Source organism: Mauremys reevesii, linkage group 10 (assembly GCF_016161935.1).
Source record: "Mauremys reevesii isolate NIE-2019 linkage group 10, ASM1616193v1, whole genome shotgun sequence".
In the NCBI taxonomy this organism is placed as follows: domain Eukaryota; kingdom Metazoa; phylum Chordata; order Testudines; family Geoemydidae; genus Mauremys; species Mauremys reevesii.
In genome coordinates this window covers 79,107,336-79,134,091 of record NC_052632.1, presented here as the reverse complement: position 1 = coordinate 79,134,091, position 26,756 = coordinate 79,107,336, and the positions used below count along the sequence as shown (strand labels likewise).

At 47.4% G+C, this 26,756-nt stretch overlaps 1 protein-coding gene across 2 annotated transcripts in view; it reads left to right on the top strand.

The window, feature by feature from the left end:
• The window catches only part of CACNA1H (calcium voltage-gated channel subunit alpha1 H), a 581,666-nt gene that overhangs the window by 539,739 nt on the left and 15,171 nt on the right, over nt 1-26,756 (top strand). For both annotated transcript variants that reach the window (XM_039490763.1, XM_039490762.1), the window contains exons 29-35: nt 2,593-2,744; nt 6,529-6,638; nt 7,728-7,861; nt 9,489-9,559; nt 18,889-18,967; nt 24,231-24,352; nt 24,840-25,178. In XM_039490763.1, the coding sequence (XP_039346697.1) occupies nt 2,593-2,744; nt 6,529-6,638; nt 7,728-7,861; nt 9,489-9,559; nt 18,889-18,967; nt 24,231-24,352; nt 24,840-25,178 (1,007 nt within the window). The remainder of the gene's footprint in view (nt 1-2,592; nt 2,745-6,528; nt 6,639-7,727; nt 7,862-9,488; nt 9,560-18,888; nt 18,968-24,230; nt 24,353-24,839; nt 25,179-26,756) is intronic.

Below are 26,756 nucleotides of genomic sequence, written 5' to 3'. Positions count from 1 at the left end.
CATCTTCCCCACAATGCAGAACAGCACTACACATCTGCTGAGCATATCGGATCTATTGTACATACTGTACATGGCACCTTCATGCTGTACAACATCTATACACATACTGTACATCATAGAGAGGATCCCATATACTATACCTATAGCTCATCATGTATTTAGGGAAAGGTCTTTTTCAATAGTGGGGCAAGAAGCACTCCTGTGCGGTAGCAATTTCCAGGTAGAGTATTTAACTCTGGACTCACACTTTATATTAAGGTGCATTATATAAATAGTTGATAAAGAGTTAATAAATGATAATTGGTTCTTTTAATAAATTGCTAATCAATTGTTATAGTCCAAAAGGTCAATAGATGATCATCTGTAGTACCTTTTACTGATGTATTTATAACCAGCTATAGCACATACTATTCATGTCTGTCACATGCTTGTAAGAGCTATTAATCATTTATTAACAATAAATGTACCTTTAATATAAAGTTTGACCAATTTGGGTAAACCTTAGCCCTTCCTGCATGCTGATTTTACACATTCCCCAAGAAGCCAGTTCCAAATTTCCACATGTGATAAGCCTGAACGCACAATGTGCTTCCATGCACAAACTTAAATAAATATTTTTTAATTTCAAATAATGCTTTTTATAGATATACCATAGGATTAGCCAAACTCAGCTATACACAGCAAAGACCATCGCTCCAGTTCAACAAAATGTATGGGATTTATACCCATAATCAAAAACAAAGCACACAGAAAAATAATTGTGTTTGCTTTTGTGTTGTTTTTCCACCTCCACGGGCATTAAAATTAAGTCTAGGTAACCTTGATAAAAAAAGCGTTCAATATGTCCCCATTCCACATTTAACCACCAAGAAAAAATAGTAGCTAAAGGATATGGGTGGATCCAGTTCCTTCTAACCAAATTATTTCAGTTTTTGCATTCTGATTCTGGCATCATCCATATTACCAAAAAATAATATTACAAGTGCCACTCCAGCTGGAAGATATTAGCAAGGATGGGAAGATGAGCTCCTGGAGCCTTCTGAGCGTAGTTGTTTCATATTTCCCTTCTTTTAAAATAAACTCTCTCCTGCTTTCAACTCTTGAGACATTTAAAACTAGATTGGGCAAAGCATTAACAAAAACACTGTCAGAAACAATCCTGCTCTGGCTTGGATATATGGCCTAATAGGTCTCTAGATTTGGCCCTGATTTAGTTATTTGTATTTTTATGCTTATTAAATTTGAAACAGAATCAATCGGAAAGACCACAGTCAAAATCTATTACTACACACACAGTAAGTTTACTACACGATCACGGGGTTGTATCCAGAAACTAGTTACAGTGGCTGAGCTCAGACTCGTTATGCACAATAAATTTCTCAGTTAAAAAAGTTCTTGACCGAAGGCACAGATATTAAGTTCATGTGGCCACAGTCCAGCTATTTTCCTGGTTACTCCCCTGCCCTGGTTCTTAAATTTCAAAAGAACTTTGCACTGCATAACGTTAGAATTAATGTTTTAATATATTTCACTTTTAGCATGTTTCCTTTGGGTGACCTTCACTCCTGGGCAGTGGGACTTGAGTGTTGTCCAGCACAGGGTGAATTTCACCCCACTGGAGGCATACAGCAGAAAATGTCACACCTCCAAGCACTTGTCTAGATACAAAAGAGAGAAGGAACTAACACTATTACAGTCTGCACTATTTGATGTGCTAAGCCTCTGTCTTTGAATCATGGCCGCTTTCCGTTTGCAAATCTGAGTTACTTACAACAAAGTCATTGTAGGGACAATAGGTACAGAACATTCCACCCTACCTCCTGGGGACCGTTACCCTTAACCTGGTCCCCTATACTAATAACCATCCGCCAACATGTGTTCCTCAGCTGCCTCATCCATCCTTGCATTCCCTCATAGGCCATGCCTAGCTGGTAAATCCCCTTTCTCATAGAAGATGAGTCCAGGTTCCCATTCTCATTCCCATTGACCTGCAAGTTGTCTGACTCTAGCTGAGTGAGAAGTAGAGATGCTCAGCCTGGTCCAGATAAAACAAGAACTGCCCTGGCTCTTTGCCCCAAACTGGAATTGAACCTGTTGTGGATGTGAAGACTTTTCCCTGTTTCCAACCCTGCCTCTTGCACTCCCTGCTTCCAACCAGAGGGGGAAGTGCCTGAGACAGTATGAGTGAGGAGGCTGGTCTGACTAGAAGTGGTAAGTACAATGAAATCTTGCAAGAGAGAACCTGGCCTTCCAAGTTATCCAAGACAGTTCTGTGGGCCCAAGAAGCCTGGATTGTTCTGATAAGGTATCTGATCCTTTTGGGTGCTTAGCTGAACTGAGTCTCCGAAGGGCCGTTGTCGCTAGTTGGGAGGCCTTTGTTCATTCCGTGTGAAGCTCAGTGCGTTGTGTCTGCTCAAAACTCTTTGGAAGCCTCTGATCCCGGTCGGTTCATAGGAGGAGCCCACCCGGCGCCCAATTGTTTGTAAGAGACAACAGTCAGGAAAGGATGTTGCGTGATACCCGCCAACGTGCCTCACCCTGGTAGGAGGGAAACGTGGTCATTTCCGTGTGTTTGCTTGTCTCTTTCTGCAGAAGCCCAGCGCAGACCCTACTATGCTGACTATTCCCCGACGCGGAGGTATATCCACACCCTCTGTACCAGCCACTATTTGGACCTGTTCATTACTTTTATCATTGGGGTCAATGTCATCACCATGTCCATGGAGCACTATAACCAGCCCAAGGTAAGAGCCTCGTGCCCTCCTTGGAGAGCAATCAGACAGTGTGTCAGAGCAATTAAGGACCATATCCTGTTCCCTGAATATCATGGGAGTATGGCCATCGATGTCAATGGTATCTGAATATGGCCCTAAGCGAAAACTGACACGAGAGGGTTCCCTGTTCTTTGAGATGCTTCTGAGGACCTCAAGTATTTGGTACAATGAATTTATCAGCTGTAGCCCCATTTCCAGCTTTGATTAGAGCCAGCTGTATCGTACTGCCAGAAAAGAGTCACCTCTTGAAGCAAAGGGCTTGATTCTCCTCTTGTGTAAACAGGTGTAAATCAGGAGTAATGCCTTTGAAGTCAGTGGAGTTACACTTGCGTAGGGGTGAGATCAGAATCAGGCCCACAGAGGATTAAGTGGACTTTTCCCTCGAGAGCGATGAAAGAAAAATTGCCCAAATAATTGGTCTCCTGATTTTAGCAGTGTCCTATTGACATTTGCCGTGTTAGTTTTTCATTACCAGGTGGAGTAAAATATGCCAATGTTTTAGAATATTCCATTAACTGATGTTAATATGCGATGAGTGAGCTCAGGGTGGCTTTCTTTCCTCACTGAATTTGGAGTAAATCAGCTCTGTTTACATGTAATGCTTTTGCCTCAGACACCATAAAATCCCTTTCTCTTGACGAAGCCTTAGGCATATGTGGCAGGGCACCTCCTGTGTCTCACTGGCTTTCTCCCTCGGGCGGTAGGGGGGCTGGAATAAACCCACCTGACTCCAGAGGTTTTTCTCTTCACTCGGGTTGTTCTTTCCTTTATTTCCCTGGTGGGCCGCAGAGTAGGCCCAAGAATTTCTCTTAAGCAAAGTGAAAGAAACCCCCAAACTCACAATGCAAATGGAAATACTTTCCTTGCCTCTTCCAGGTGCTACCCCACTGCACTGGCTCCTCGTTGCCCGGGGTTCCCCAAGCTGCTGTTGTCTTGGTTTCTTTCCCTGTAGGGAGGGGAGACGGCCTGTCTCTCATCTCTCCCCTCCCCTCTCTCACCAGAAGAGGGTTTTTTAAAAGTCCCTGGCAGCCCTTACCTGGCCTCCCCTATCTCTAGTTCACCACAGTTAACCCTTTTTCAGCTCCTAGGGCAGTGGTCCCCAAACATTTTTGTCTATGCCCCCCCTTACCTCATTGGTCGTTCCCCCCCAACACCCCGGGAGACACAGTCGGGAGCCGGGACCGGGGCCGACCCTGCAGCTGTGGCCTTGGCTGGGAGCGGGGCCATGGTCGGAGCCGGGGACTGTGGCAAGGAGCAGGCCCGTGGGTGGGGCTGGGAGTAGGGTTGCCAACCCTCCAGAATTGTCCTGGAGTCTCCAGGAGTTTAAGATTCATCTGTAATTAAAGATTATGTCCTGTGATGAATCCTCCAGGAATACATCCAACCAAAATTGGCAACCCCAGCTGGGAGCCAGGGGCCATAGGGAGTAGGCCCACGGTCAGGTCCAGGAGCTGGGGGCTGCGGCCGGGAGCAGGGCCAGACCTGCAGCTGGGGCCGGGGGTGGGGCCGGAGTGTAGCTGGAGGCAGAGCGGGCCTCTCTCTCCCCTCCATCCCCCTGTGGGAGCTGGTCTGGGTCCCGCCGCACCTCCCCAAATGTTCCTCCATGGCCTCCTGGGGGGGCATGTCACACAGTTTGGGGACCAGTGTCCTAGGGAACAGGGCCTTCACCCGTCTAGGGCTGATACATTTGCCCTTCACCACGCTCTTAGGACTTGTCAGGACTGACTTTGTCACACACAAAGCTTTTGGCCTGTCCATCTGTATTACAGGAGCATTACAAAGTATTATCCCTCACAGCTCTCCTGAGTCTGGGTTTGCTTTTTAATAATGTAGGGTTTGCCATGTCACCTGAAAATGATTCTCTGGGAAGCTAAGCCAAGATACACCAAGCCTGTGTGTGTGTATGTGTGTGTGTGTGTGTTTTACGCCACCTGTACTTTTCTGCTCCTGTGATTCCTTTACTCCGCAGCCTCTGTTTTATTTCTCCTCAATCCGATCTCACCTATACGTGTGTTGCGTAAGTGTAAATCAGTGGAGTTCCTCTGGGTGTACATCAGTGTACATGATACAAGAACTGGACCCAGGGCGAGGGAGATCTTAAGTGAAATAATAAATGGCCACATTGTAAAAAAACAAAGGTGTCTATTTTATTTTAGCAAAGAGTCTTGTGGCACCTTATAGACTAACAGACGTTTTGGAGCATGAGCTTTCGTGGGTGAATAAAACGTCTGTTAGTCTGTAAGGTGCCACAAGACTCTTTGCTGCTTTTACAGATCCAGACTAACACGGCTACCCCTCTGATATTTTATTTTAGGCAATATAATTAGAATCAAAATAGAGCAAGGCAGGCGTTCAGAAATGCCAGCCCTATTACATCTGTACAACTTTCAGATCACATTTCCAAAAATCAGCAGAAGTCTATCCCACGCATCGGGGGAGAGCAGTCACACAGATGTCAGTAGGAGAATTTTGCCCTGAAATTCAGCCATCTCTGAAGTTCTATGTTCCCCTGTCACCGAAGCAAATGAGCGTTTCTTTTCTCTAATATTTCTGTTGCCTTTTTGTTTCCTATTGTGTTTGGTTTTGTTGTTCATTTTTCTGAGTTGTAAGAAACCTATGGCCACATTTGACCAGAAAACAACCCCAGTCAGAAAAAAAAGCTCTTTTACTCCAGGGCACTCTATTTTAAGATTTGAGCTGTGTGTTTTTTTGCTATTGTTGGCCTCCAACTCCAATGAAATCCATTATAAACAGTCATCATCTTAGAGTATAAACACTCTGGATTCCTGACTTCCGAGAGCGGCTTTATAGAGGGAGCGAACATTACACCAAATATGGAGATACTTTGCCCATCACTGGAGATGTAACGCATTTCGAGAAGGCAAGATTTCATCTGTCTCCATTATTATTTATTTTGCTGACTGTATTAAACTAAGCTGAATTCCTAGGAATAGCCGCACCGGAATAAAGCAATGATCCATCTAGTCCACTCTTCTGTCTCTTATCATAGCCAACTCTAGCTATATCAGAAGACAGTGTAAGATATTCATAATGCATCTTATAACAAAATTATAGAAAGTGGGAAAGGGGTTGAATTTCCTCTTGTTCCTCATGTGTTCAGCAGTTTATGCCCCAAAGTCTGAGAGGATTGATCGACAGCCATTGTAATTTTTGGATTAGCTGGTATCACTGCTGATTATGTTCTTATTCAGCTAAACGTCTAGTTGTTTTTCAAGTTTTGCTGTGGTATTTGATGCAATAATATTTCATAGCAATGATTCCACAGGCTCATTCTACTTTGAGTTAAAAATAGAGGGCGGATCAACCCACACAGTGCAGATCTGGATCTTGAAAACTCCCAAAGAGTCGGGGGTCTGGAGGCCTGGTTTTGGTTAGGGTCCATCTTTCGTTAAAATTTAACTATTTTTAAGCAGCATAGAAACTTGTCTTCTCAATTTCCGTGTCAGAGTGATTCTTTTGGGGCCTAATTCTGATCTCACACTGGGGCAAATCAGTATTAACTCTTATGAAGTTATTGGAGTTATACTGATGTGAGTTGCAAATCAGGCCTTTAAACTCGTATTCATTCATATGCAGAGCACCTGATTCTAAGTTTCCAAGCATCAGCCGCTTTATCCCTCCATTTGTGCTTTGCCCTTTCTTTTGTCTCTACCATCCTCCTACCTGCCAAGTGCTTTGTGGTGGGACTGAGGTAATGCAGTTGTATAGAAGTAACAAGTGCCTTTCCTTTCAGTCCCTGGATGAAGCTCTGAAGTACTGCAACTATGTGTTCACCATCGTTTTTGTGTTTGAAGCTGTTCTGAAGTTGGTGGCATTTGGTTTTCGAAGATTCTTTAAAGACAGGTGAGATTATTTTCAACTCCTTTGTGTTTGGCCCAGGGTCTGAACCAGAAGCCAGGCAACTGAAGCATTGTTGTAAAAATAACATAGTTGGATACAAGAATCTCTATGCTGATTAGCTACCGGGGCTGTTTCGCAGGAGTCAAGACGTTAGCAAAAATGATGATTGACACCGCTGGTCACGCTTTGTAAAGGGAATAGGAAATGAATACAAAGGGTTTAAGTGTGTTCTTAGCCCCTTTCACTGACTCCACCAAAGAATTTATCACTGCTTAGTTATGGTTGGCCTTGAGGTGACAGTCAAGCCACTATCCTTAGTACATGCATGGAAAAGACTATTCTTAATAATCTAACAGCACCATTTCCTGCAGAACTGATGTCCTATCCAACCTACACTAGTCCGTGGGCAACCTGCAGGATGCTAGCTAAGTAAACCCCCCTGCAACGGGCGAAGGAAGACGCCCTCAGCACTGTTGTTCTCTGACTGCAGCTACCCTGAAGCATAACTTCACACTTTGCTGCTCACTCGACCGGATACAAACCTATGTGACAGCGGGCTGTGATTTGGAGAGCTGCTGAGGAGCCAGATATGTCAAAGAGCCTTATTTCATGCTCCTCTTCACACAGATAGGTCAGACGCTGTTCCATTTAGTCCTGGGAACAGTTTGTGTCCCTCGTTTATCCAGATGGCTGATACATGGTTCTAGACTGCCATGAGCAAGCCTGCTTATCAGGAAAACTCCTTAGGAAAGTAGCTTGATCTCTTTTAGCTAAAACAAGTATGAGTTTTTAAGTTGCACATTGCTCTATTTCCGGGGAGGGAAGGGATATCAGGAACAGTGTAGCACAGTATGGTTCCAACGTTCCTCTCTAAGCTTTGGACCAAATCCTGAGCTAGAGTAAATCAGTTGAAATAAATGGTGTTTTGCCAGTTAACACCAGCCGAGGTTCTGTTCCATCAATCCTGGATCTGAGAGGGGATGGGGTGCTGGAGAATACAATGCCACTGTTACTGGGCGCCATCCTAACAACTCTGTCCATGATGCTCCTTCGAAGTGTGTGTTTTTGTCTTTCCCACCTGTACCCTGCTAGGTGGAACCAGCTGGACCTGGCCATAGTTCTCCTCTCAATCATGGGCATCACACTGGAGGAAATTGAAATGAATGCCGCTCTGCCTATCAATCCCACGATCATACGCATCATGCGGGTGCTACGCATAGCAAGGGGTAAGACTTGCCTTTCCGGCCTGGAGCCTCTTCAGTGACAACGCCGGATCTCCGGGGTGATTCCATAGAAGCCAGTGGGGTTGCATCAGGGATGAATTCGGCCCATTGTTTCATTTCTAGGTCATTTGAGTTTGATTCAGACCTAGGGATGGAGCCGGGCTGCAGGGTTTTGATTCAAAACTGTAGCCTGATCTATAGATCATGAATAAATATTCCCAGTTATCACTTTGAGGGATGACAGGTTCTTGTCCCAAGATCTGGCCCAGAATTATTAAAATTATTGTATAGTTGTGACTCCCGATATGCACAGGTGCAACATGCACTCTATAGGAACTCTTTTATATTTACAAATAAATAATCTATTTAGCAAATAATTTATTAATACATTTACACACACTCTAACTCAGTAAGGTAGGTGGAGATAATACAGAAAGTACATCGGAACATCCATACTCATACCATCCTTTGCAGAACAACCTGAAATGTTAGCCATTATCTTCCTCATCCGCATCACCCTCCTCATCTTCACCAGTGGCCATCATTCTGGCCCCTCCCAAGGGCTACATCTCTCTCTCCTACTGCCCCAGGTTGGGGTGCCACTTTTATAATATGTTACACTGACGTTACCATGCCTAATGCATATTCAGTAGGGGTTTCTCCCCTCTTCCTTATTTGTATTTCCTCCCCTTACCAATGTTAAGGTGTCCTTCTTCTATAGGTTAGTCTATTTATGATTTCACCCCATTATCATGTACGTCAATTCGTTGCCATGGCACTTTTGCGGTCGGATGTTTCGTCCAAAACCCACCAGAAGCCGGTGTCAGTTCATGTTCTGTGGTTGGCTGATGTCTTTATGGACAAAATTCCCCCTTACGCTCTACTTCCAATTCCCCCAAACTCACAAGTTACCTAAGTTTGTCTATGCCAAAGTTCACAGGCCTCAAGCCTCATGCTAACTATTGAAGCCAATGACTTACAGGATACAAGCCTGTAGGTTCCTTGCATTGCTGCTGAATATAACAAAGCAGAATATAATGCAAAGCAGTGAATATAATAGAGGTAAGCTGGTCCACTGGGCTACAAAACCCAACATGCCCAGATTTCATGGCCCATCTCTAATTCAAATCCAGGGTCCTAGACCTCTTTTAGGAAAAGATCTGCAGTGGGAGCACACAAAAGCAAGGGCTGGTAGATTTCCCCCATCCTAGTCTCCTCCTTAGAAGAGGGGGATCATACCAAAAGTGAGGCACCTTTCCTAGACAACAGCTGCAATGGGGCAAGGAGGAGAATTGACTTTGAAGGTTACTGTCTGCTCCCATTCGCTTAGGAAAGGACAGGAGGGAGTAGGCCCAGAAGTTCCCCCCATTTTGTTGTACGTACCATGGAGGGGAATATACTTGACACTTAGATCCCTGTCCCTGCATGCTGTATTTATAAACGTAGGGCCTGATCCTCCTCCTTAATGGGTGTAAATGTGGAGTCACTCCACTGACATTAATGAAGTGGCTAGAGAGAGGAGAACTCACCCCGCAGCATCTGTTCCACTCTTCTTCCTTGAAGAGGTTTGTGGTGTTTACATGAAAAATGTTTCCCAGCCCTGGTGCTTCAGCTTTGTTTCTCGTTGTAGTGTTGAAACTGCTCAAAATGGCCACGGGGATGCGAGCTCTCTTGGACACAGTGGTGCAGGCGCTACCCCAGGTAAGTCCGGGGACTTGATCCACGCCGAACAGGTACAGAAGAGTTTGATTTCTCTTGTGGATTTAGTTTTTGTGCTGCACCGTGTAGGAGATGCTGGTCCTGGTGATAGTCTTTGTATTCTCCATTGATACAAATGGTTCTGCTGAGAACCACAGGCAAACATTCTGCCCTCAGGGACTGCAGGGTAGATCTTGTTCCCCAATTTTCTAGCCCCTTGCATGCATGGAATTCCCAGGAGTTCTGGCGACAAAAGCAGAGTGTTGGAGTTGGAGATCAACCGTGCAGATCTAAGAGCAAAATCTACCCCTCAATCTTTATAGGCAAAGTTCTTATAAAATACAGAGCTGGGGAGTCAAGGGTGGACCAGTGCTTCTCAGCTGATGCATCACGACTCCCAGTTCGGGCACAGGGCACTGAACGTTTCATTAAAATTACAAAAGAAAAGAAAATTTCCAGAATAACTGCAGGGCAACCAAAATCTTCCATGTTTCTGAGGTCAGATGTTGTGGTTATCGTAGTACCTCTGTCCCTTTCATGTCTGCAAAGGTCACCCAGACCCACCACTCACTCCCCTACTCCTCGCACCCCCATATCCTGGAAGGTCAAATATTCTGCCAACTCTCAAAATGCACACCCCAATAATTACATAGGCTTAGCCAGGGGCGGCTCCAGGCACCAGCACAGCAAGCGTGTGCCTGGGTCGGCAAGCGGAGGGGGCAGCCTGTCGGTTGCTGTGAGGGCGGCAGTCAGGCTGCCTTCGGCGGCACGCCTGCGGGAGGTCCGCCGGTCCTGCGGTTTCGGTGGCAATTCGGCGGCAGGGACGCTGATGCGGCACCAGTGGACCTCCCACAGGCATGCCGCCAAATCTGTGTGACTAGCGGACCTCCCGCAGGCGTGCCGCCAAATCTGTGTGACCAGCGGACCTCCCGCAGGCGTGCCACCGAATCTGCCCTGTGCCTTTCCACTGCCCTGTGCCTTGTGCTCTCATTTACACCTGAGCAAAGTGGGTTTAAAATGCTCCCAGATCAGAGTGATAGTGTCTTGCACCCACTTTATTACAGGCATTAAGTGCTGATACAAGCCTAGGGAGAACTGGGCCTGGGTAACTCATACAACTTTGTTAGGGCTTATCTACACAGGGAAATTCACCATTGGAACTATACCGGTGTAATGATACCACTGTTGCTACTCTGGTATAACATCCTATGTGCCTGCTGCTTTCAGAATAAGTGTGTCTACATGGGAGTTGTACCGGATAGCTACAGAATATTCATTATACTGGGCTAGTAATAGAGGTATAATTGTACCGGCATCTGGTACATTTCTCCATATAGACAAACCCACAGTCTCTCCAACATGAACTGAAAAACAGAAGTTTCTTTTTCTTGGAAAGCTCTGTTTATCCTTCACCACTGCCTCAAAAGATGTTCTTAATCTAAGCCAATTGCTCTTTGATATTCAGACTTTGCTTTCAACAATGGGCTTTGGCTGAGAAGAAAGCCTGGAATTTACAAACCCGACCCCTGCGTTGGCATTTCAAAAAAGCAATTTATTTGTGTATATTCTTTTTCTTTTGAAAGCCCATGTGATTACAGAACTTTTTTTAAAAAAACAAAAGGGGAGCTTGAGGCCAGGTTTTTTGCTTGTGACACGCAAACCAAATTTTCTGCTGATGTGAAATCCCTGGAAACCTTGCAGGCAAATCTTGTGCTGATAAAACCGCCAGCTGTCATTAAAGTAAAAGTTGGGGAAAGGAGAAAGGGGACTTGGAAAATCTTTCTCCCCATCTTCAACCCTAATAATGTTGCACTGCTTAAAGCTGCACCCAGGATCTGAAGCGCAGGGAGACATTTCTTACTCTAATGTATCAGTCTGCGGAACTCTTTTGCACTGGCTTGTTAAATGACGAGCGAGGGGAATTCCAAAAGCTGCAGCTTTTGAGAAGACGTCTGTCTTGGAGTTGGTTGAATTAGCCCTTTCCAGCACTCTCGTGCAGTACTAATTACAATTAATTACCAAATGTTGGCATTACAATAGATTTCTTTTCCTCTTTCGAGGGTGATTTTTGTCAGTTTCCTATTTGTTTGTATTACTTATCGAGAGAGATGAGCTTGATCTCCCCCTGCAGAACAAAGCACCCCTGAACTTTGGGGATCCTGGCCTTTGAATGCACGTTTCGTAGCTGGCCCACTGAGACGGGGAGTCATCAAGATCCAAATGCATGGACTCAGCTTGTGCCAAAACCCACAATCCCAGTTCATTAATATTAATGAACGTCAGAATAAGTGAGCGGGGAAGAGAAATCCTGCTGCCACCATAAAATACCTTTCTCCTCCACTAGAACTTCCAGACTGAGCATCTAATGAAAACACTCCGCCTTAAAGCCGGGAAGAGTTCCCATCATGCCCTGCTCTTAAAGTGGTAGTCTAGGAGAAGTGAGGCAAAGAAGCCGTGGTCAGGGGAAAGACCTTGAAAAGGTAGCGCTCCCTCCCTCCCTCCGCCCAGTCACAGCCCCAATATTCATAATGGGTCAAATCCTCAGCAAACATTTTGGAGGTTCAAATCCAGATCCAACTCTGTGACGTGGGCCTGTTCCTGTCTGTCTGTTTTGCGGTGGTTTTACCTAAGGCATCATCTCTTTTCCAGTGATGAACCTGCGTTTTCCAATTTCACAGCTCAGTTGACCAATCAATAAAGATGTCTAGTGACCTGGCCAGGGTCACCACAAAGACATTATCAATCTTTGCCCTGCTGTGCTATGAGTGTCCTAGGAGAAGAGGAATTTTTAAAAATGCAGAATGCGCAACAGTGAAATAGCCTCATTGGCAAAGGAAGAATCCCTCCTCTGGACTTACAGCTTTAACATATATAGAGCCAAATTCTGCTCCCACCAGGTGTGCTAATGCAGATCCCAAAGTGACAGTGTTACTCCAGGTTAACGTGAGTTAAACTGACATCATTAACTAGACATTACTAGCCATAGCTCAAGTTTTCCATCATGATAATATAGTCTGACCTCCTGCATAAGTCAGGGCAAAGACCTTCATGATGCAGTATCTGCATCAAGCCCATAACGTCTATCAGCGATATAACATCTCTTGTAGAAAGATATCTAGTCTTCATTTATAGATTGAAAGTGATGGAGAATCCACCACATCCTTAGGTAACTTTTTCCCATGAGGAGGTAAATACCCTCATTGTTAAAAATGTGCACCTTGTTTCTCGTCTGAATGTGTCTAGCTTCTGCTTCCATTGGATCTTGTTATGCCTTTTTCTGATAAATTAACGAGCTGTTTTCTGTCAGAAATCTCTTCCTTATGTAGGTACTTGTCGACTGTGGTCAAGCCACCTCTTAACCTGCTTTTGAATCAGCTAAATAGATTGAGTTTCTTTTATCTCACACTGTGTGAGGTGGGTTCTCCAGAGCTTGAGTTCTTCTTGTAGCTCTTTTTCTGAACCCTTCCCAGTTTTTCCACATCCTTTTTCGAGTGCGGACATCACACCTGTACACCCCCTCCCACTAATGATGTCACTACTACCGTATACAGAGGTAATACCACTGCCCTAGTCCTGCTTTGAAATTCCCCCGAGCATATATGCAAAGATTGCTTTTGCCCCTTAGCTACAGCATCACACGGGGAACTCACATTCACCCCAACTCCTTTTCAGAGTCACTGCTTTCCAGCCTATGGTAACCCATCTTATAAGTGTGACCTACATTCTTTGTTCCTAGATGTACGACCTTGCATTTGGCTGTGTTAAAACCCATGTTGTCTGAGTGAGCCCAGCTTACCCAGGTCAGTCTGTATAACTGTTCTCCTATAAATCGCCAGTCAGAAAGCGTTTGCAATCAGTTGCCAGCGTTGCTCCTGATGGAGGAGACAAAACGAAATTCAGTCCTAGCAGTGCTATCGGTAGCACAATGTGGGGCCTTTGCTGTCAAAAACACAAACAGAAACAGCTGACAAATACATAGGGCGCAACGGATGCGATTTTTACATACTCGCTTTTCGTGCCATAACCACAATTTACTAAATACCATTAAAGAATCTACCGTGGAAGTGAGACATTTGCAGAACCATGAGGCACAATAGCACAGCTAAAAGAGATCATTTGCTGCAAGTTGAACTGTTTGATTTTCCTTTGTATCCCTCCGGTGGGTTAGATTCTGCTCAGTCACGCCGCTCTGATTCCGTTGGAGCGACTCTCGATTTTCACTGCTCTGGCTGAGAGCAAAATCTGGTCCAATCTGTCTAGAAGATCTGGGTCCTTTTTTTTTATTTCATCTGTGGAATGCACATTAATTAAACCCAGGATTGGACAACATACCCCCTTCTTCTCTTCAAAGCTTGGAACTCTGTACAACAGAGATTCTGTGCCAAGAAAAACGTGAAGAACTCCCTGTTCCATGCTGCTTTCTGCTGAAGGACGGGGGCTACAGTTTGCTGCTGTCTGGGAGTTTAACTCTTCTAGGGGCAGCAGCTCCCATGGTGATTTCGGGTGCAGCTTTTAAAGGCGTCACTGCTGTTGTCTAAAGGGGATTATATGAGCTAAACAATAGTCGAGTGTTACCATGCCCTGGAAATATACGGTGATCGTAAAGGCCCAGAGAAGGGGAACAAAAATGGCTTGAGGGTGGGACCTGCAGCTGACAACAGCTGGGAGAGGTTACATACTCGGTGCTGATGTGGAGCCCCGTTGAAGTCAATGGAGTTGTTCCTAAGTCAGGTCCACACTTGGCCCTTAACTTTATTTAGCCAAAAAAAAAGGGGCCGGGGGGAAGAGTCTAGACTGAGCGATTCCAAATGATACAGGCTGCAGTGAAAAATGACCAGTCCCTCTGTTTGAACCCTGTCCCATAATAGGGGAACAAAGGGGCTCAGGCCATTATTGGCACTAGAAGAGATCAGTGGTTAGCTCCCAGCTGGAAGGAAAGAAAAGTGAGGAGGAAAAGTCGCGGGCGGGGGGCAAGGGAAGGCAAGCAAAAATGTCAGCGCGTCTAGAACCGGGCCGAGAGACGTTGGCGGAGCAGTGCACGGGGGGGCTTTGGGAGCAATGCAATGCAGTTGACTGCCCTGAAGTAGTTGTGTAGATACGCAGAGCACTGCAGCCTCCCAGGCTGTCGATCTGGCACCTTCGCCTAGGACTGGATCTCACACAGATGATGTCCCCTTTCCAGGCTGGCAAATGTGTCCATTTTGTCCTCTGTCTAGTGCGTAAATTAGCCGGCATTTCCCTAATTCCAGAGTTATTGCTTTGCATGGCGGGAGCTGGCAGGAAAAGATCAGGACCCATTGTCCTGGGAAAGGATTGGCAGAGGCTTAGCTTTGTGAGACATCGCTCTTCACAGGCATCCTGGGGTACCCTTGTGTGTTGTCTGCAAGGATGGCTGAAATGCCAAGGGGTGGGCTGGCAGTGTGGGAGTAATTGAGTCAGAGCAGCAAGAGGTCCTGGAGGAGCTGGAGCAGGTTTCAGGAGCAGGAGAGAGGAGGCCCCGCCTTTCATTAACGCCTCTCACGGAGCCGACCAGCAGAGGGTGGAGAGGAGGAGGTCAGTCACAACGCTCTGTAGGGCTTGGTTTTCACTCTACGTCCTGACAGCGGATTTGGTAGTGCTGTGGGCCGGGAGCCAGCATCCTGCTCTAATAACGATCGTATTCGCACTTCTGGAGCACTTTCCACCTGAGTCTCCCAAAGTGCTTCACCAGGAAGGTACGTCCCATTCACCCCTGTTAGATACAGAGGCGGAACTGACACACAGAGGGCCTAATCTAACATGAGACAGCCCCTTTGACGTCACTGGGCTTTGGATCAGGCTCAGAGAGAGGTTATAAGACCCACTTGCGCCAGGTTCACACAACAAGCCAGCGGCCTCGGAGGGAGCAGAATATGGGCATGAGTCTCAGCCTCGACATCCTTTCACCAACAGGGTGGGCCCGGCTCAGAGGGGCCAACGCTGCCACCTCAGCATAGCCTCTGCGCTGCTTGGGAGGCACTGGGCCTCCCCATGGCTCCCAGTGCAGGGCTGCACCTTCAGGGCACAGCTGAACCTTTAACAAAAACAGCCTCCGAAACCCCCTGTGAGGTAGCACACAGCTGTATCCTGGTTCTGTGGGTGGGGAAACTGAGGCACACAGTGGTTTAGGTCATCAAAAGGCACTGCCTGGAACAGAACCCTGATCCCCAGCCCACTGGTGCTTAGCTACCACAGCAACTAGATTTGATTAAATAGAATAGCTGGCACCAAAAGACGCCCCTCGGTGCAGTACTAAGGACGGTGATGTCCTGAGCAGCCAAAGCAGAGAGAGGCCCCAAGCCATCCATCCCAGTGCATGCCAAGCCCAGGCCTTTGGGTGACGTACTCAGTTCTATGGAGTCCTCCAGGTGTCCTGGATGTGCTCAGTAAAGCTGCTGGGCTCCCGCCTCGCTGCTGACCCGTAGCATGGTAGTTCAAGGCTCCCAGTGGTTGGAGATACAAAAGGGAGGCGAATGGGGTGTCAAGTGACCTGCCAGAGCCATCCGTGCTTGGGTCTCCCTTGACTGTGTGGCACAGCAGCATCCCGCTCCCTGTTCCCCAACCCCACGCTGGGGAAGGGCCCAGCCAGGGGGATGTGTGCGCTGTGCGGACTGTCCCCCGTAGCCCCATGGGCAATCCACTGAAAAGGCCAGACAAGTTTAGGCTGAATTACCCTGTCTGGGAGCCTCTCTGTGCCCAGCGAAGTCCCTCTCCGACATATTCCCTAGCTAGGGAGGTGGGACCAGGCTGCTGGGGAGAGCCAATCCGGGGCGGGGGGAGAACAGGTGGCTCTATCCTGCCCCTGATCTGCGGGCTCTATGGCTGCATCCCCTGTTTGTTTCATAGGGAGCAGCTCCACAAGACAGACTCCTGGGGCTTCCCTTCCCCAGGCTCCTCCCCACCCTGACTGCTCCCTGGCAGCGCGTGGCCTCTGCCCATTGACGTTGGAGCCACAGCGAATGACTGATGACGCACTGGCCGCCGGCGGGGGCAGACGGGTGGGTTATTTGTTGTTTTTTACACCCAGTTCAGACAGGCTCAGCACAGGTCAGGGGAAGGCTGGAGGATAAACAGAGCCTGTGCTGAACTGCCAGGGCAGAACTGCCTTCAGTAAACCTGCCTCAGGTCACTGGCTGCCAGGCCAATGGTTGCTGGCTGTTGTTAGAAGATTAGCTGGATCACAGGTATCTGTTGCTCCTGGAGAGCCCAGAGAAGGCATCCCAGGCCCTGCCTGCTGCGGAAGAGTTTCTGGACGTGATCTCACCTGCCTTGTTCATCACAACAACATCAACGATTCATATTTAGCCCTTCTCGAGTGCCTGTCCTCTCTGGCTCTCCCGAGTGCTGGGCTGACCTCAATTACCTCCCTACGAAGGGACTGGAAACGGGTATGGTTAGTTACAGAGGTGAAATGACTCACCCAAGGCCATATACACAATCCCCCTCCTGTGCTGTTCTGCAGCTTTCTTTGGCCAACTTCCTCACTCCCTCCCTCCCGCACCTCCTCTGCTGGAATGGGCCTCTGATTTCTTCCTCAGACTTCGGCATCGGCAGGGGCAATGGATCACCGAAGCCCCCTCTCTCCAGTTGCTTGAGGCACGCTCCTGCTCAACACAGCGCCATGACGTAACACACAGACAAGCTCGGGAGTAAGGGGGAAAGCTGCCCAGTTCATTGCTCGCCATGTGCAGCCATCAGCCAGACACATCTCTGCACGTCGGGAAGGCTGCGCGGCCACATCAGGCAGTTTGTACTGGCAAGTCTCCGCTGGAGTCGAGCCGTTTCTTGGCTCTCCTCTTTTGCGAGCCGGGTGTCATCGGGGTAGTGAAGCCAGGGCTCACGGTTAGAGATAATATCCCCACATGTCATCTTCAAAGCTCATAAACTGGTGACCACAAAACACGACTTGGCTAATTGCGCTGGCATTAGACTGGGAGATTTTCCGAGCTGCAGTTCTGGTGTTTGTGAGGAACACTGTTATTCATCTTTCAATTGACACATCACTGAAGCTACAGGCTGATATGCATATGGAGGGGTAGGATACCAAGCTGGGAACTATGAGTCAGCTATCTTGGATTTGTAACCCTCTTCCTTATTCCCTTTCCCGACCTCTGCTTTGTTTTCCGTCATCACATCATGTCTCTGCTTAGACTGTGAGCTGGGTAAGCCAGGGGCTGCCTCTTTTGCCTGTTTTGTGGTACCTAGCACACTTTTAAGCACCATAATTAATAACAGCAGCAGAGCCGTGAAAAATGATTGAGAATCTGCCACCTTATAACCGATATATAAAATCCTATATATCAAACCGATACAGGAAATACAGAGCAATTTCTAAGGCTTCATGTGCATTAAGATGCAGGGTAGTTCCTACTAAGTCACACTTACAGCCGGGTTCAGTGAGCTCCAGCAAGCCCAGAGGGAACTTGCAATAGAAGATCTTGTGGGGAAGCCCCAGGAACAACCAAGCTCAGGTAGGAATCCTTTTGAGTCTGAGTTACCAGTTAAACCCATGCCCAGGACAGGGATAAGTTTGGACACCGATTCAGGGTCTGTGTTTCTTCTTGAGGAAGAGAGAGGGACTCTGCCCATTCTCAGCTGGCACTGAAATCCAAAGCTGGCTTCACGGACTGCTTGCTTAGGCTGGGGTCCTGATTTTTTATTTTCCATTAGAAGAAACGCTGCAAATGAGATTTAACCCAGAGGGTTTTACCCATTGGCTGGCGATTTAACCCACTGATTGCAATAACAGGACACAGCCAGGAAACATGAACGGTCACTATTGACCCTCCTCTGGGGTCAGAGGAAGCTTTTGAAATAAGGCAGGTGCCTGCATAGGAATTGAGGTGCCTCACTTCAGTGTCTTATTTTTGAAACTCTTGCCCTTAATCCCCATAACGTAAACTTTCTCAAACCGCGAAAGGGCTTAAAATCCAAACTCAGGCCCCGATTGAGCCCAGCACTTCAGCACCTGCTGAACCAAAAGCGCATGCTGAAGTCCCATTCTGGGCTTGGGGGACTTCAGAGCAGCACAGTGAGCAGGTGGGGGTAGGAGGGTCCTACGCAGACACCGACAGTAGCTAAGACACAAAACACTTGTGGGCGTGGGTGGCTGAAGTGGACAAAACCACCTGAAAGAGAGAGGGTACCGGGAAGGCTTCTCTAGAGATGAAAGACTCAGGCCGGGCCAACGATAAGCCACTGGCCATTTGTTTCCCTCTTTTTTTTTTTTGTTTGCTTGTATTTAAAATGTAATGGAGCAATTATGGTTGTGACCTCAACTTGCCTGACCCTTGTTCTGCTTTCTTCTTGTGTAGGTAGGGAACCTTGGCCTACTTTTTATGCTCCTGTTTTTTATCTATGCTGCCCTGGGAGTGGAGCTGTTTGGAAAGCTAGGTGAGTAATGTGCTTGACACTGTTTATTTCATCCAGTCGATATTTATTTGTCTCTCTCCATTTCCTTTGTGTTTTCTCTCTCTCTCTCTCTGGTCCTTTATAGCTCTGTAGCTCTGAAGATTAAAGCTTTCTTTTGATCTTGGGGTCACAGCTGACACATGAGGATGTAACACAGACCCTTTCCACACCACACATACACACACGCCGAGTGTTCTGACCCTGCTTCCAGCTGCAGAGGAACTGTTTACTGCCTAAATATAATAATCTTGCAGGGATATATTCACTAAGGCAGAAGTGTGCTGCTTACAGCCCAATAGATGAGTCTGCAGAGTTGGCTTAGAACCAAGTTTATGTTGGAGTAGCACCACAGTGACCCTCCCGCTCTTCAGATCTTCCGCTGCCCTTAATAATTTCCTTTTCCGATAGGTTTTGGGATTCTGTCTTGTTTATAGATTGTTCTCTAAGAGCCATTTCCCCCTTTCTCAATCACCACAAAGCATCAGCTGTTTTAGCGACTTACGCCACCGACATCGTTTATTTACCCTGCTCAGGGGAGGTCTCTGACACTGCAGATGAAATGGCTAAATAGTCACATACATACTGCCATCCAGAAGAAGAGCAGGAGGAGTTAGACAGGAAAGGCAGTGTAGTCCTGCTTTGCTCCCAGCTTTCTTGGTGCTGGGAAGAGAGAATACCCCCATTCGCTCTCCTGGTCGGTGACTTCCCCACCAACTCTTGTTGACCAAGGTCAGGAGACATCTACACAGCGATCAGGGGTGTGACTGCAGCGCCTAGTTTTGATTGAACTAGCTCTAACTAACAATAGTGAAGCCGTGGCAGCATGGGTTATACACCACCACTTGGGCCCCTCGAGAAACTAGCTCACGCTGTTGTGGCTTTGCTGCTATTGTTAGTGAAGCTAGCTAGAGCTGAGCTAGCTCGGGCATGTCCGCACATGCTCCAGTCACCCCTCTGACTGCAATGTAGACATGGCCTCCGCTCTGTGTAATGCACTTTCACAATGTGGCTCTGTGGCTCCCTCTACTGGATGGACCACATAGAGGTCTGTGGGTCCGTGAACGCTGCAGCTGGAAGCATGTTTCCCAGCTTGGGTAGACAAACACACCCACACACTAGCTTGCTAAAAATAGCAAAGTAGCCATGGCGATAGCGTAGGTGAGCCACCCAAGTATATACCCTGGGGTCCAGGGTTTATACTCGGGCAGGTAAGTCAGGCTGCTACCCATAAGTTGCTGACAGAACAAGGAGCAATGGTCTCAAGTTGCAGTGGGGGCGGTTTAGGTTGGATATTAGGAAACACTACTTCACTAGGAGGGTGGTGAAGCACTGGAATGGGTTACCTAGAGAGGTGGTGGAATCTCCATCCTTAGAGGTTTTTAAGGCCCGGCTTGACAAAGCCCTGGCTGGGATGATTTAGTTGGGGATTGGTCCTTCTTTGAGCAGGGGGTTGGACTAGATGAGCTCCTGAGGTCCCTTCCAACCCTGATATTCTATGATTCTATGATACCCCCGCTATTTAGCATGCTAGCATGAGCAGAGCTAGCACATGTCTGTCTGCCTGGGTTGGGACACATGCTCCCAGTTGCAATGTCAACATATCCTATGAGTCAGGTGATTGCTTCATGCTAGCAGCGCTGCATCTTTTAGCTCAGGAGGTAAAGACCATGCTTTTAGAAACGTGCAGGCTTTTAGGCCCCATGTTCAATCCTCACAGGTTGCAACCCATCTAGGGGCATCAACAGCCTTCCATTAAGCAAGTCCAGGAATGCAACAGAGAGAATCTCTCGTAGCCAGCTCCACAACACTGTCCCCTTTCAAGTGTGACAGGCCCAGGGGGGAAAATGTTAGAGTTACGTCCCGAGCGTACCCTCAGTATCACAGTCACTGATTGGGAGCCACGCACACGTTGCTTGGCAAGCCTTTAAAGTTTTGATTTAGGACTCGCTTTGGCATGTTAGGACTCTAACAAAGCTTCAGAAACTTCCAGAGCAGCTGCTTCCTCAGCCCGTAGGGATGGAGAGGAGGGTCTGATCATTTTCAGATGGGCTTTCTAGGGTTACAACTATGCTTAGGGCCTGACTGTGGTATTTATATGAAACAGCAAAAGCTTCAGAAAGCTATGCACTTAATGATGCTGTTAGTCCAAAAGCAACATATTTTGCATTGCTGTGATGCTTTTCAGTGTATGGATTTCAATGCACTTTACATATATGTATTTCCCCTAAATTCTGACTGGGAGATCGGGAAGTGTTAGTAGCTCCATTTTATAGATGGGGAAACTGAGGCACAGAGAAGGGAAGTGACTTTCCCAAGGTCGCCTGACGAGTCACTGGCACAGTTGTGAAAGGATCCCTAAGTTTTTTGACTCCAAGTCCCATGTTTTAGCCATTAGACAATGCCTCTTGGGGAGTTATGTGATCATTCGCATCATTGCTCTCAACTGATATGTCTAAATGACGGTTGTTTTTTAAAAAAAATGGTATTATGGTAGCAGCTAGGGATCCACCTGAGATCCAGGTCCCCTTGTGCTAGATGCCGGACACATACAAAGTGAAGAGGGTCACTGCCTGGAAGGGTTTCCAATTTAAATAGACAAGACAGACAAAAGGAATATTTTTATATTCCCATTTTACAGATGGAAAAACTGAGGCCCAGAGTAGGTAAGTGACTCGTCACACAGTCAGCATGTGGCAGAGTCACTAATAGAACCCAGATCTCCTGGGTCACAGATCAGTGCGTTACAATTCTGTTCTCCCTTACCTGCCATTGCAGTTGTATATCTACAGTATAACATCTATGCCTGTGCAGCAACTCTTATAGAATCATAGAATCTCAGGGTTGGAAGGGTCCTCAGGAGGTCATCTAGTCCAAACCCCTGCTCAAAGCAGGACCAACACCCACTAAATCATCCCAGCCAGGGCTTTGTCAAGCCAGGCTTTAAAAACCTCTAAGGAAGGAGATTCCATCACCTCCCTAGGGAACCCATTCCAGTGCTTCACCACCCTCCTAGTGAAAAAGTTTTTCCTAATACCCAACCTAGACCTCCCCCACCGCAACTTGAGACCATTGCTCCTTGTTCTGTCATCTGGTACCACTAAGAACAGTCTAGATCCATCCTCTTTGGAACCTCCTTTCAGATAAGTTGAAAGCAGCTATCAAATCCCCCCTCATTCTTCTCTTCCACAGACTAAACAATCCCAGTTCCCTCAACCTCGCCTCATAAGTCATGTGCTCCAGCCCCCTAGTCATTTTTGGTGCCCAGAGAGCATCATTGAAAATGTGGTGATTCCTGTGCCAGGTATCTCTGGTAGCGGCAGTATTTATTCACCCATCCTTAGACAGAAGATACCTGAAGACCTTTAAGACTATGCAGCCCTCTCTGCAGTTCTAAATCCATGCTGTGTTTCTGTGTACACTCCATGCCAGCCCTGTGCGATAAAGAATTGCTGTGTGTGGTTTGAGATTGAGACTTGATCCCAGCTGCGACGAGCACCCAGCCAGCCAGCAGACCACTTCCTGACTTTTATTGGGAACAGTTTGATTTTCCTTTTCTCAAGCACGGCTGGTCCATGTCTGCCACAGAAAAGCCCAGCTGCCTCCTCAGTGAGGTTGGTGGCTGGGCTTTTTTTTTTTTTTTTAATGCACTTCAGAAATAAATGACTAATAATGAAAGGCTCTTGCAAGAAGGATTGCTGCCTGTCCTAATGAAAACTTAATGAGCCTGTGTTTTATGTACAAGGGGATGTTTGGTGTATGCAATTTACATTCATTAGGATATTAAATCTCAGGGAAAAAATATAAAAATTGCTCACGTTATTCCAGTAAAATATCCCTTATGGGAAATGTGCTCTGTTTTAAAAAAATAAACCAAGATAATGAACACAATGGAGAGAGTAATAGAGAAGGAGGCGGTACAGCGCAGCAAAGAGGGAAAGTAGTGTTTGTAGCCATTTGTGGAGAGTTAGCTTACATGGTCTTACTTCTTTCCACTTCATTTTCAGCGTGGGATATAGTTAACACCCCCTGTTAAGTGGGGGGCGGGGGGAGCAAAAATGCAATCAGGTTTGTACCTAAGGCAAGTTACTTAATCTGCAAGACGTCTTGGGAGATTTTACACACGTGCCCAGCAAGCCGGACGACTCCTAATCATAGACTTGGCTCTTCCATAGCACGTTTCACCAGTGCAGCTCATCGCTCCTTACACCCGGAGCAGTATCATTATCCCCCTTTGTGCAGATGGAGAGACTGAGGTGAAGGAACTTGCCCTAAGTTGCCCAGCAGCAGAGCCATAGCTGAACCCCAGGTGTCCCGAGCCTCAGTCCAGCACTCTGTCCTCTAGGCCACACCGACTAGAGTGTGACAGAAATGTTGGCTCTCCAAACCAGGACGATTGCTTGGGGGAGATTAGGGTGAGGGGAAAATCTGCTGCAAAAGAGCTTGTTGCCTCTGAGAACAGAGGAAGATAGAACCGTCCCCGAAGATCGGCTTGCGCTGCAAGTATGAGCTACGGACCACATCTGGGGGCACGTGAACATGCCCTTCTGAGCTCCAGGAGTACCTACAAAGCTAGGCTCCATTCCAAGGCTGCAGACTGTAAGCTCCTTGGGGCAGATGCCATCTGTGTGTTTGTACAGCACCTAGCACAGCGGGGTCCCGGTGATACAAACTGGAGCATCCTGTACAAGATGAAATCATGGAATTGAATGAAAGAAAGAAAAACTCCATGTAGGGTAAAGTCCCAAGAAGTTTAGTGAAGGTCGGGGTCTGGCAATGGAGATGCCCCTACAGACGAAACCCATATGGTTCATCTTCCTCTTGGAACTCCCTCACCCTGCAGCACTGTTAACCCATGCTGCCAAATCTCTCTCCCTCCCCTCCACCTTGACAATGAAGTTGGCTCCATCAGGTGACCTGGTGTTACCCTCCCAAGAGCATTGCAAAGCACTAAATAATAATACCTCGCTCTTATATAGCATCTTAATGAGTCCATCCCAAAGCATCGTCAGTATCATTTATCCCTGTTGTATTGATGGGGAAACTAAGGTGCAAAGCAAGGAAGTGATTTTCTCATGATCACGCAGCAGGCCAAGGGGAGGGCTGGGACTAGAACCCAGGTTTCCTGCATCTCAGACCTGTGCTGTATCTGCTTGGCCACATTCCAGTATTGTCAGTTGGAGCTGTTTGTAAACCATCCCTGTTAAGAGTGTCTTCACTGTGTTGCTTTCGCTTCTGTTCTGTGCAGACTGCAGCGAAGATAATCCCTGCGAAGGTCTGAGCCGGCATGCAACCTTCACCAACTTCGGCATGGCCTTTCTCACCCTCTTCAGGGTGTCGACTGGAGACAACTGGAATGGGATCATGAAGGTACGTGCGCTCTCTGGCCACGCTGCTGCCAGCTTTTCCACGCTCCAGCTGTTTCCTGCCCCCTTTCCCCCACGGAACTGGCCAGTGTGAGTTTACACAACTGCCCTCTATGGAAGGAATCAATTGTGTGGTACAGGCCCTGTGCTTCTAAAAGGGGGGTTGTGGCCTTAGACAGCAGATCCCACTGCACCCACTGACCCCATCTCTATTCCGTTTACTGCAGTAGCTCAGCTGGGTGTCTGGGGCATATTGGTGTGTCTCTAATGTCAGTACAAAATAAAAGGAGCTAAAACTCCACCCGTCGTATGGAGTGCTGATTCCTCAGCCTGTGTCTGGAATAATCTTCCCATTAGCTGCACAGTTCTGAACAGGCCGGCTTTGGAGTCCGTCTGTGATTTAATGCTTGTTAGCAAAGCTCAGTCTGCTTCAAAGCCCTCTCTCTCTGTCTCTCCCTCCCTCTCCCTCTCTCTCTCTCTCTCAATCTCAGGACACGCTGCGGGAATGCACCAGGGAGGACAAGCACTGCCTGAGTTACCTGCCCATCATCTCCCCTGTCTACTTCGTCACCTTCGTCCTCATCGCCCAGTTTGTCCTTGTCAATGTGGTGGTGGCCGTGCTGATGAAACACCTGGAGGAGAGCAACAAGGAAGCCAAGGAGGACGCGGAGATGGACGCAGAGATAGAGCTAGAAATGTCCAGAGGAGGGAGCACCCCGGCCACCAGCGGGGGTGGAAGTGGCACCTCTACCTCGGACGTCAGGGCCCCCTGCGGGAGCCAGGAGGCCATGAAGCCAGAGTCCCCCATGCGAGTGAAACATCAAGCCCTGGTAATGATTGACTCAAGGGCTGTGGTGTCATCTAATGAGCGGGGCAGGGAGCTTCTGGTCAGGGTCTGTTGACCAGCAGCGGCTCCAGAGTCTGTCAGAACCCCAGTTATATCAAGCTAAAGGGACGTGCATGAGGCAGTTCAAAGGGAAGGCAGCTTTTCCCGTGTCCCCCAGGAACTTAGGGCTTGGGAGAAGTTTCCATCCCCATCTCCGAGTCTTCCGACAAGTTGAGAGGCTCCCCGGGATGTAGGGCAGTCTGGCTCTTTGACCTCCGCATGTGACCTTTCACCACCCAGCATTCCAGGGGGAGTTTTAACATCCATTTCTAGTAGGCATCAGCAATGGAGGAGCATCCCCGGTGAGTTTGGGCTCAGAGAAGTAACAGCCCAAGTCGCATTTTATATGCACCGCTCCCCTCTTTGTACGTCATTTTATCGTGAACAGCAGCTGCAGGGCTGCTGGTAGCATAGGAGACCTTGCCCTGAGCAATCCCGCTTCGTGGGCTAAGCGGATGGCAGGAATTTCTTCCATGCAGGTTCAGCAATCCAGCTCAGGTTGTTTTTAGTCTTAGCACATCAGCCTCTTGGCAGGACTTACAAAGGAGCCGGTTGGAGTGAGGTGCTCGAATCACTTGAAATTCAGTGGGGGTTGTGCTCCAGTTTGAAAACCCCCGTGCTTGACATTAGGGCGCAAATCCAGTTCTGACCGAAGCTCTCGCAACTCTCACTGACTTCAGCAGGACTTGTGCTCTGCTTAAGCCAGGCTGAATTTGGTCCTGGGCCTTTTCAAAGTCCACAGCAAACAGCTGATGCCGACTCCCTTGGTTAGTGTGGAGACATCCCCAGCTCCCAAGTAAGCTGCACTTTGAACGCTTTGATTCCTATTTAATCCTCCAGAAAAACAGGGCCATCAAAATTCAAGTAGGAGGGGGGTGAGACTTGTCCCATCTCATGGCAGACAGTATATTGAAAAGAGAAAAATACAGACTTGCCTTGCTCATATCATCAAAAATTAATCTACTATAAAATCAATGGGGATTTTATCCCTCAGACACTAGCAAGACAGATAAAAAGTAACTTGGTTAGACAGTAGCAGGGGAGACAGCATTTTGAATCTAGAATTAATAAAAGTTTCTCCTGGCAAATGAAGCACAATAGAAGTGGTCGAATTTCTCCTTGGGCTTTGAGATCTTTGTTCTGGTCACACATTGAACACAGACTGATCACACTTTTTATAAACGTGGTCATGATCTGTCAATAGTCACTGAACAAATTGCAGCCCGTGGGTTGTTCTCAAAACTGCTCATCTCGCCTGCTCGTGGTGTGTGATTGGACAGCTGAAACTTTTTAGAATGATAACTGGGAGAGGTTTTCACATGACTAATTGTCAGTGCAAAAATTTGTATAACTTTCAGGCTTCAAAAACATTTCCATGAATAAACTGGTGGACATCCAGTTATTTGTGCCTAGCCTGTAGTACAGCCCCAGTGAAGCAGAGTTGCCATGTTGTTCAGTGAATTGGTAAAACACCCTTCCATCAGCTGGAAAACGCTCCATACAGCATGGTGTTAGTAGAGTG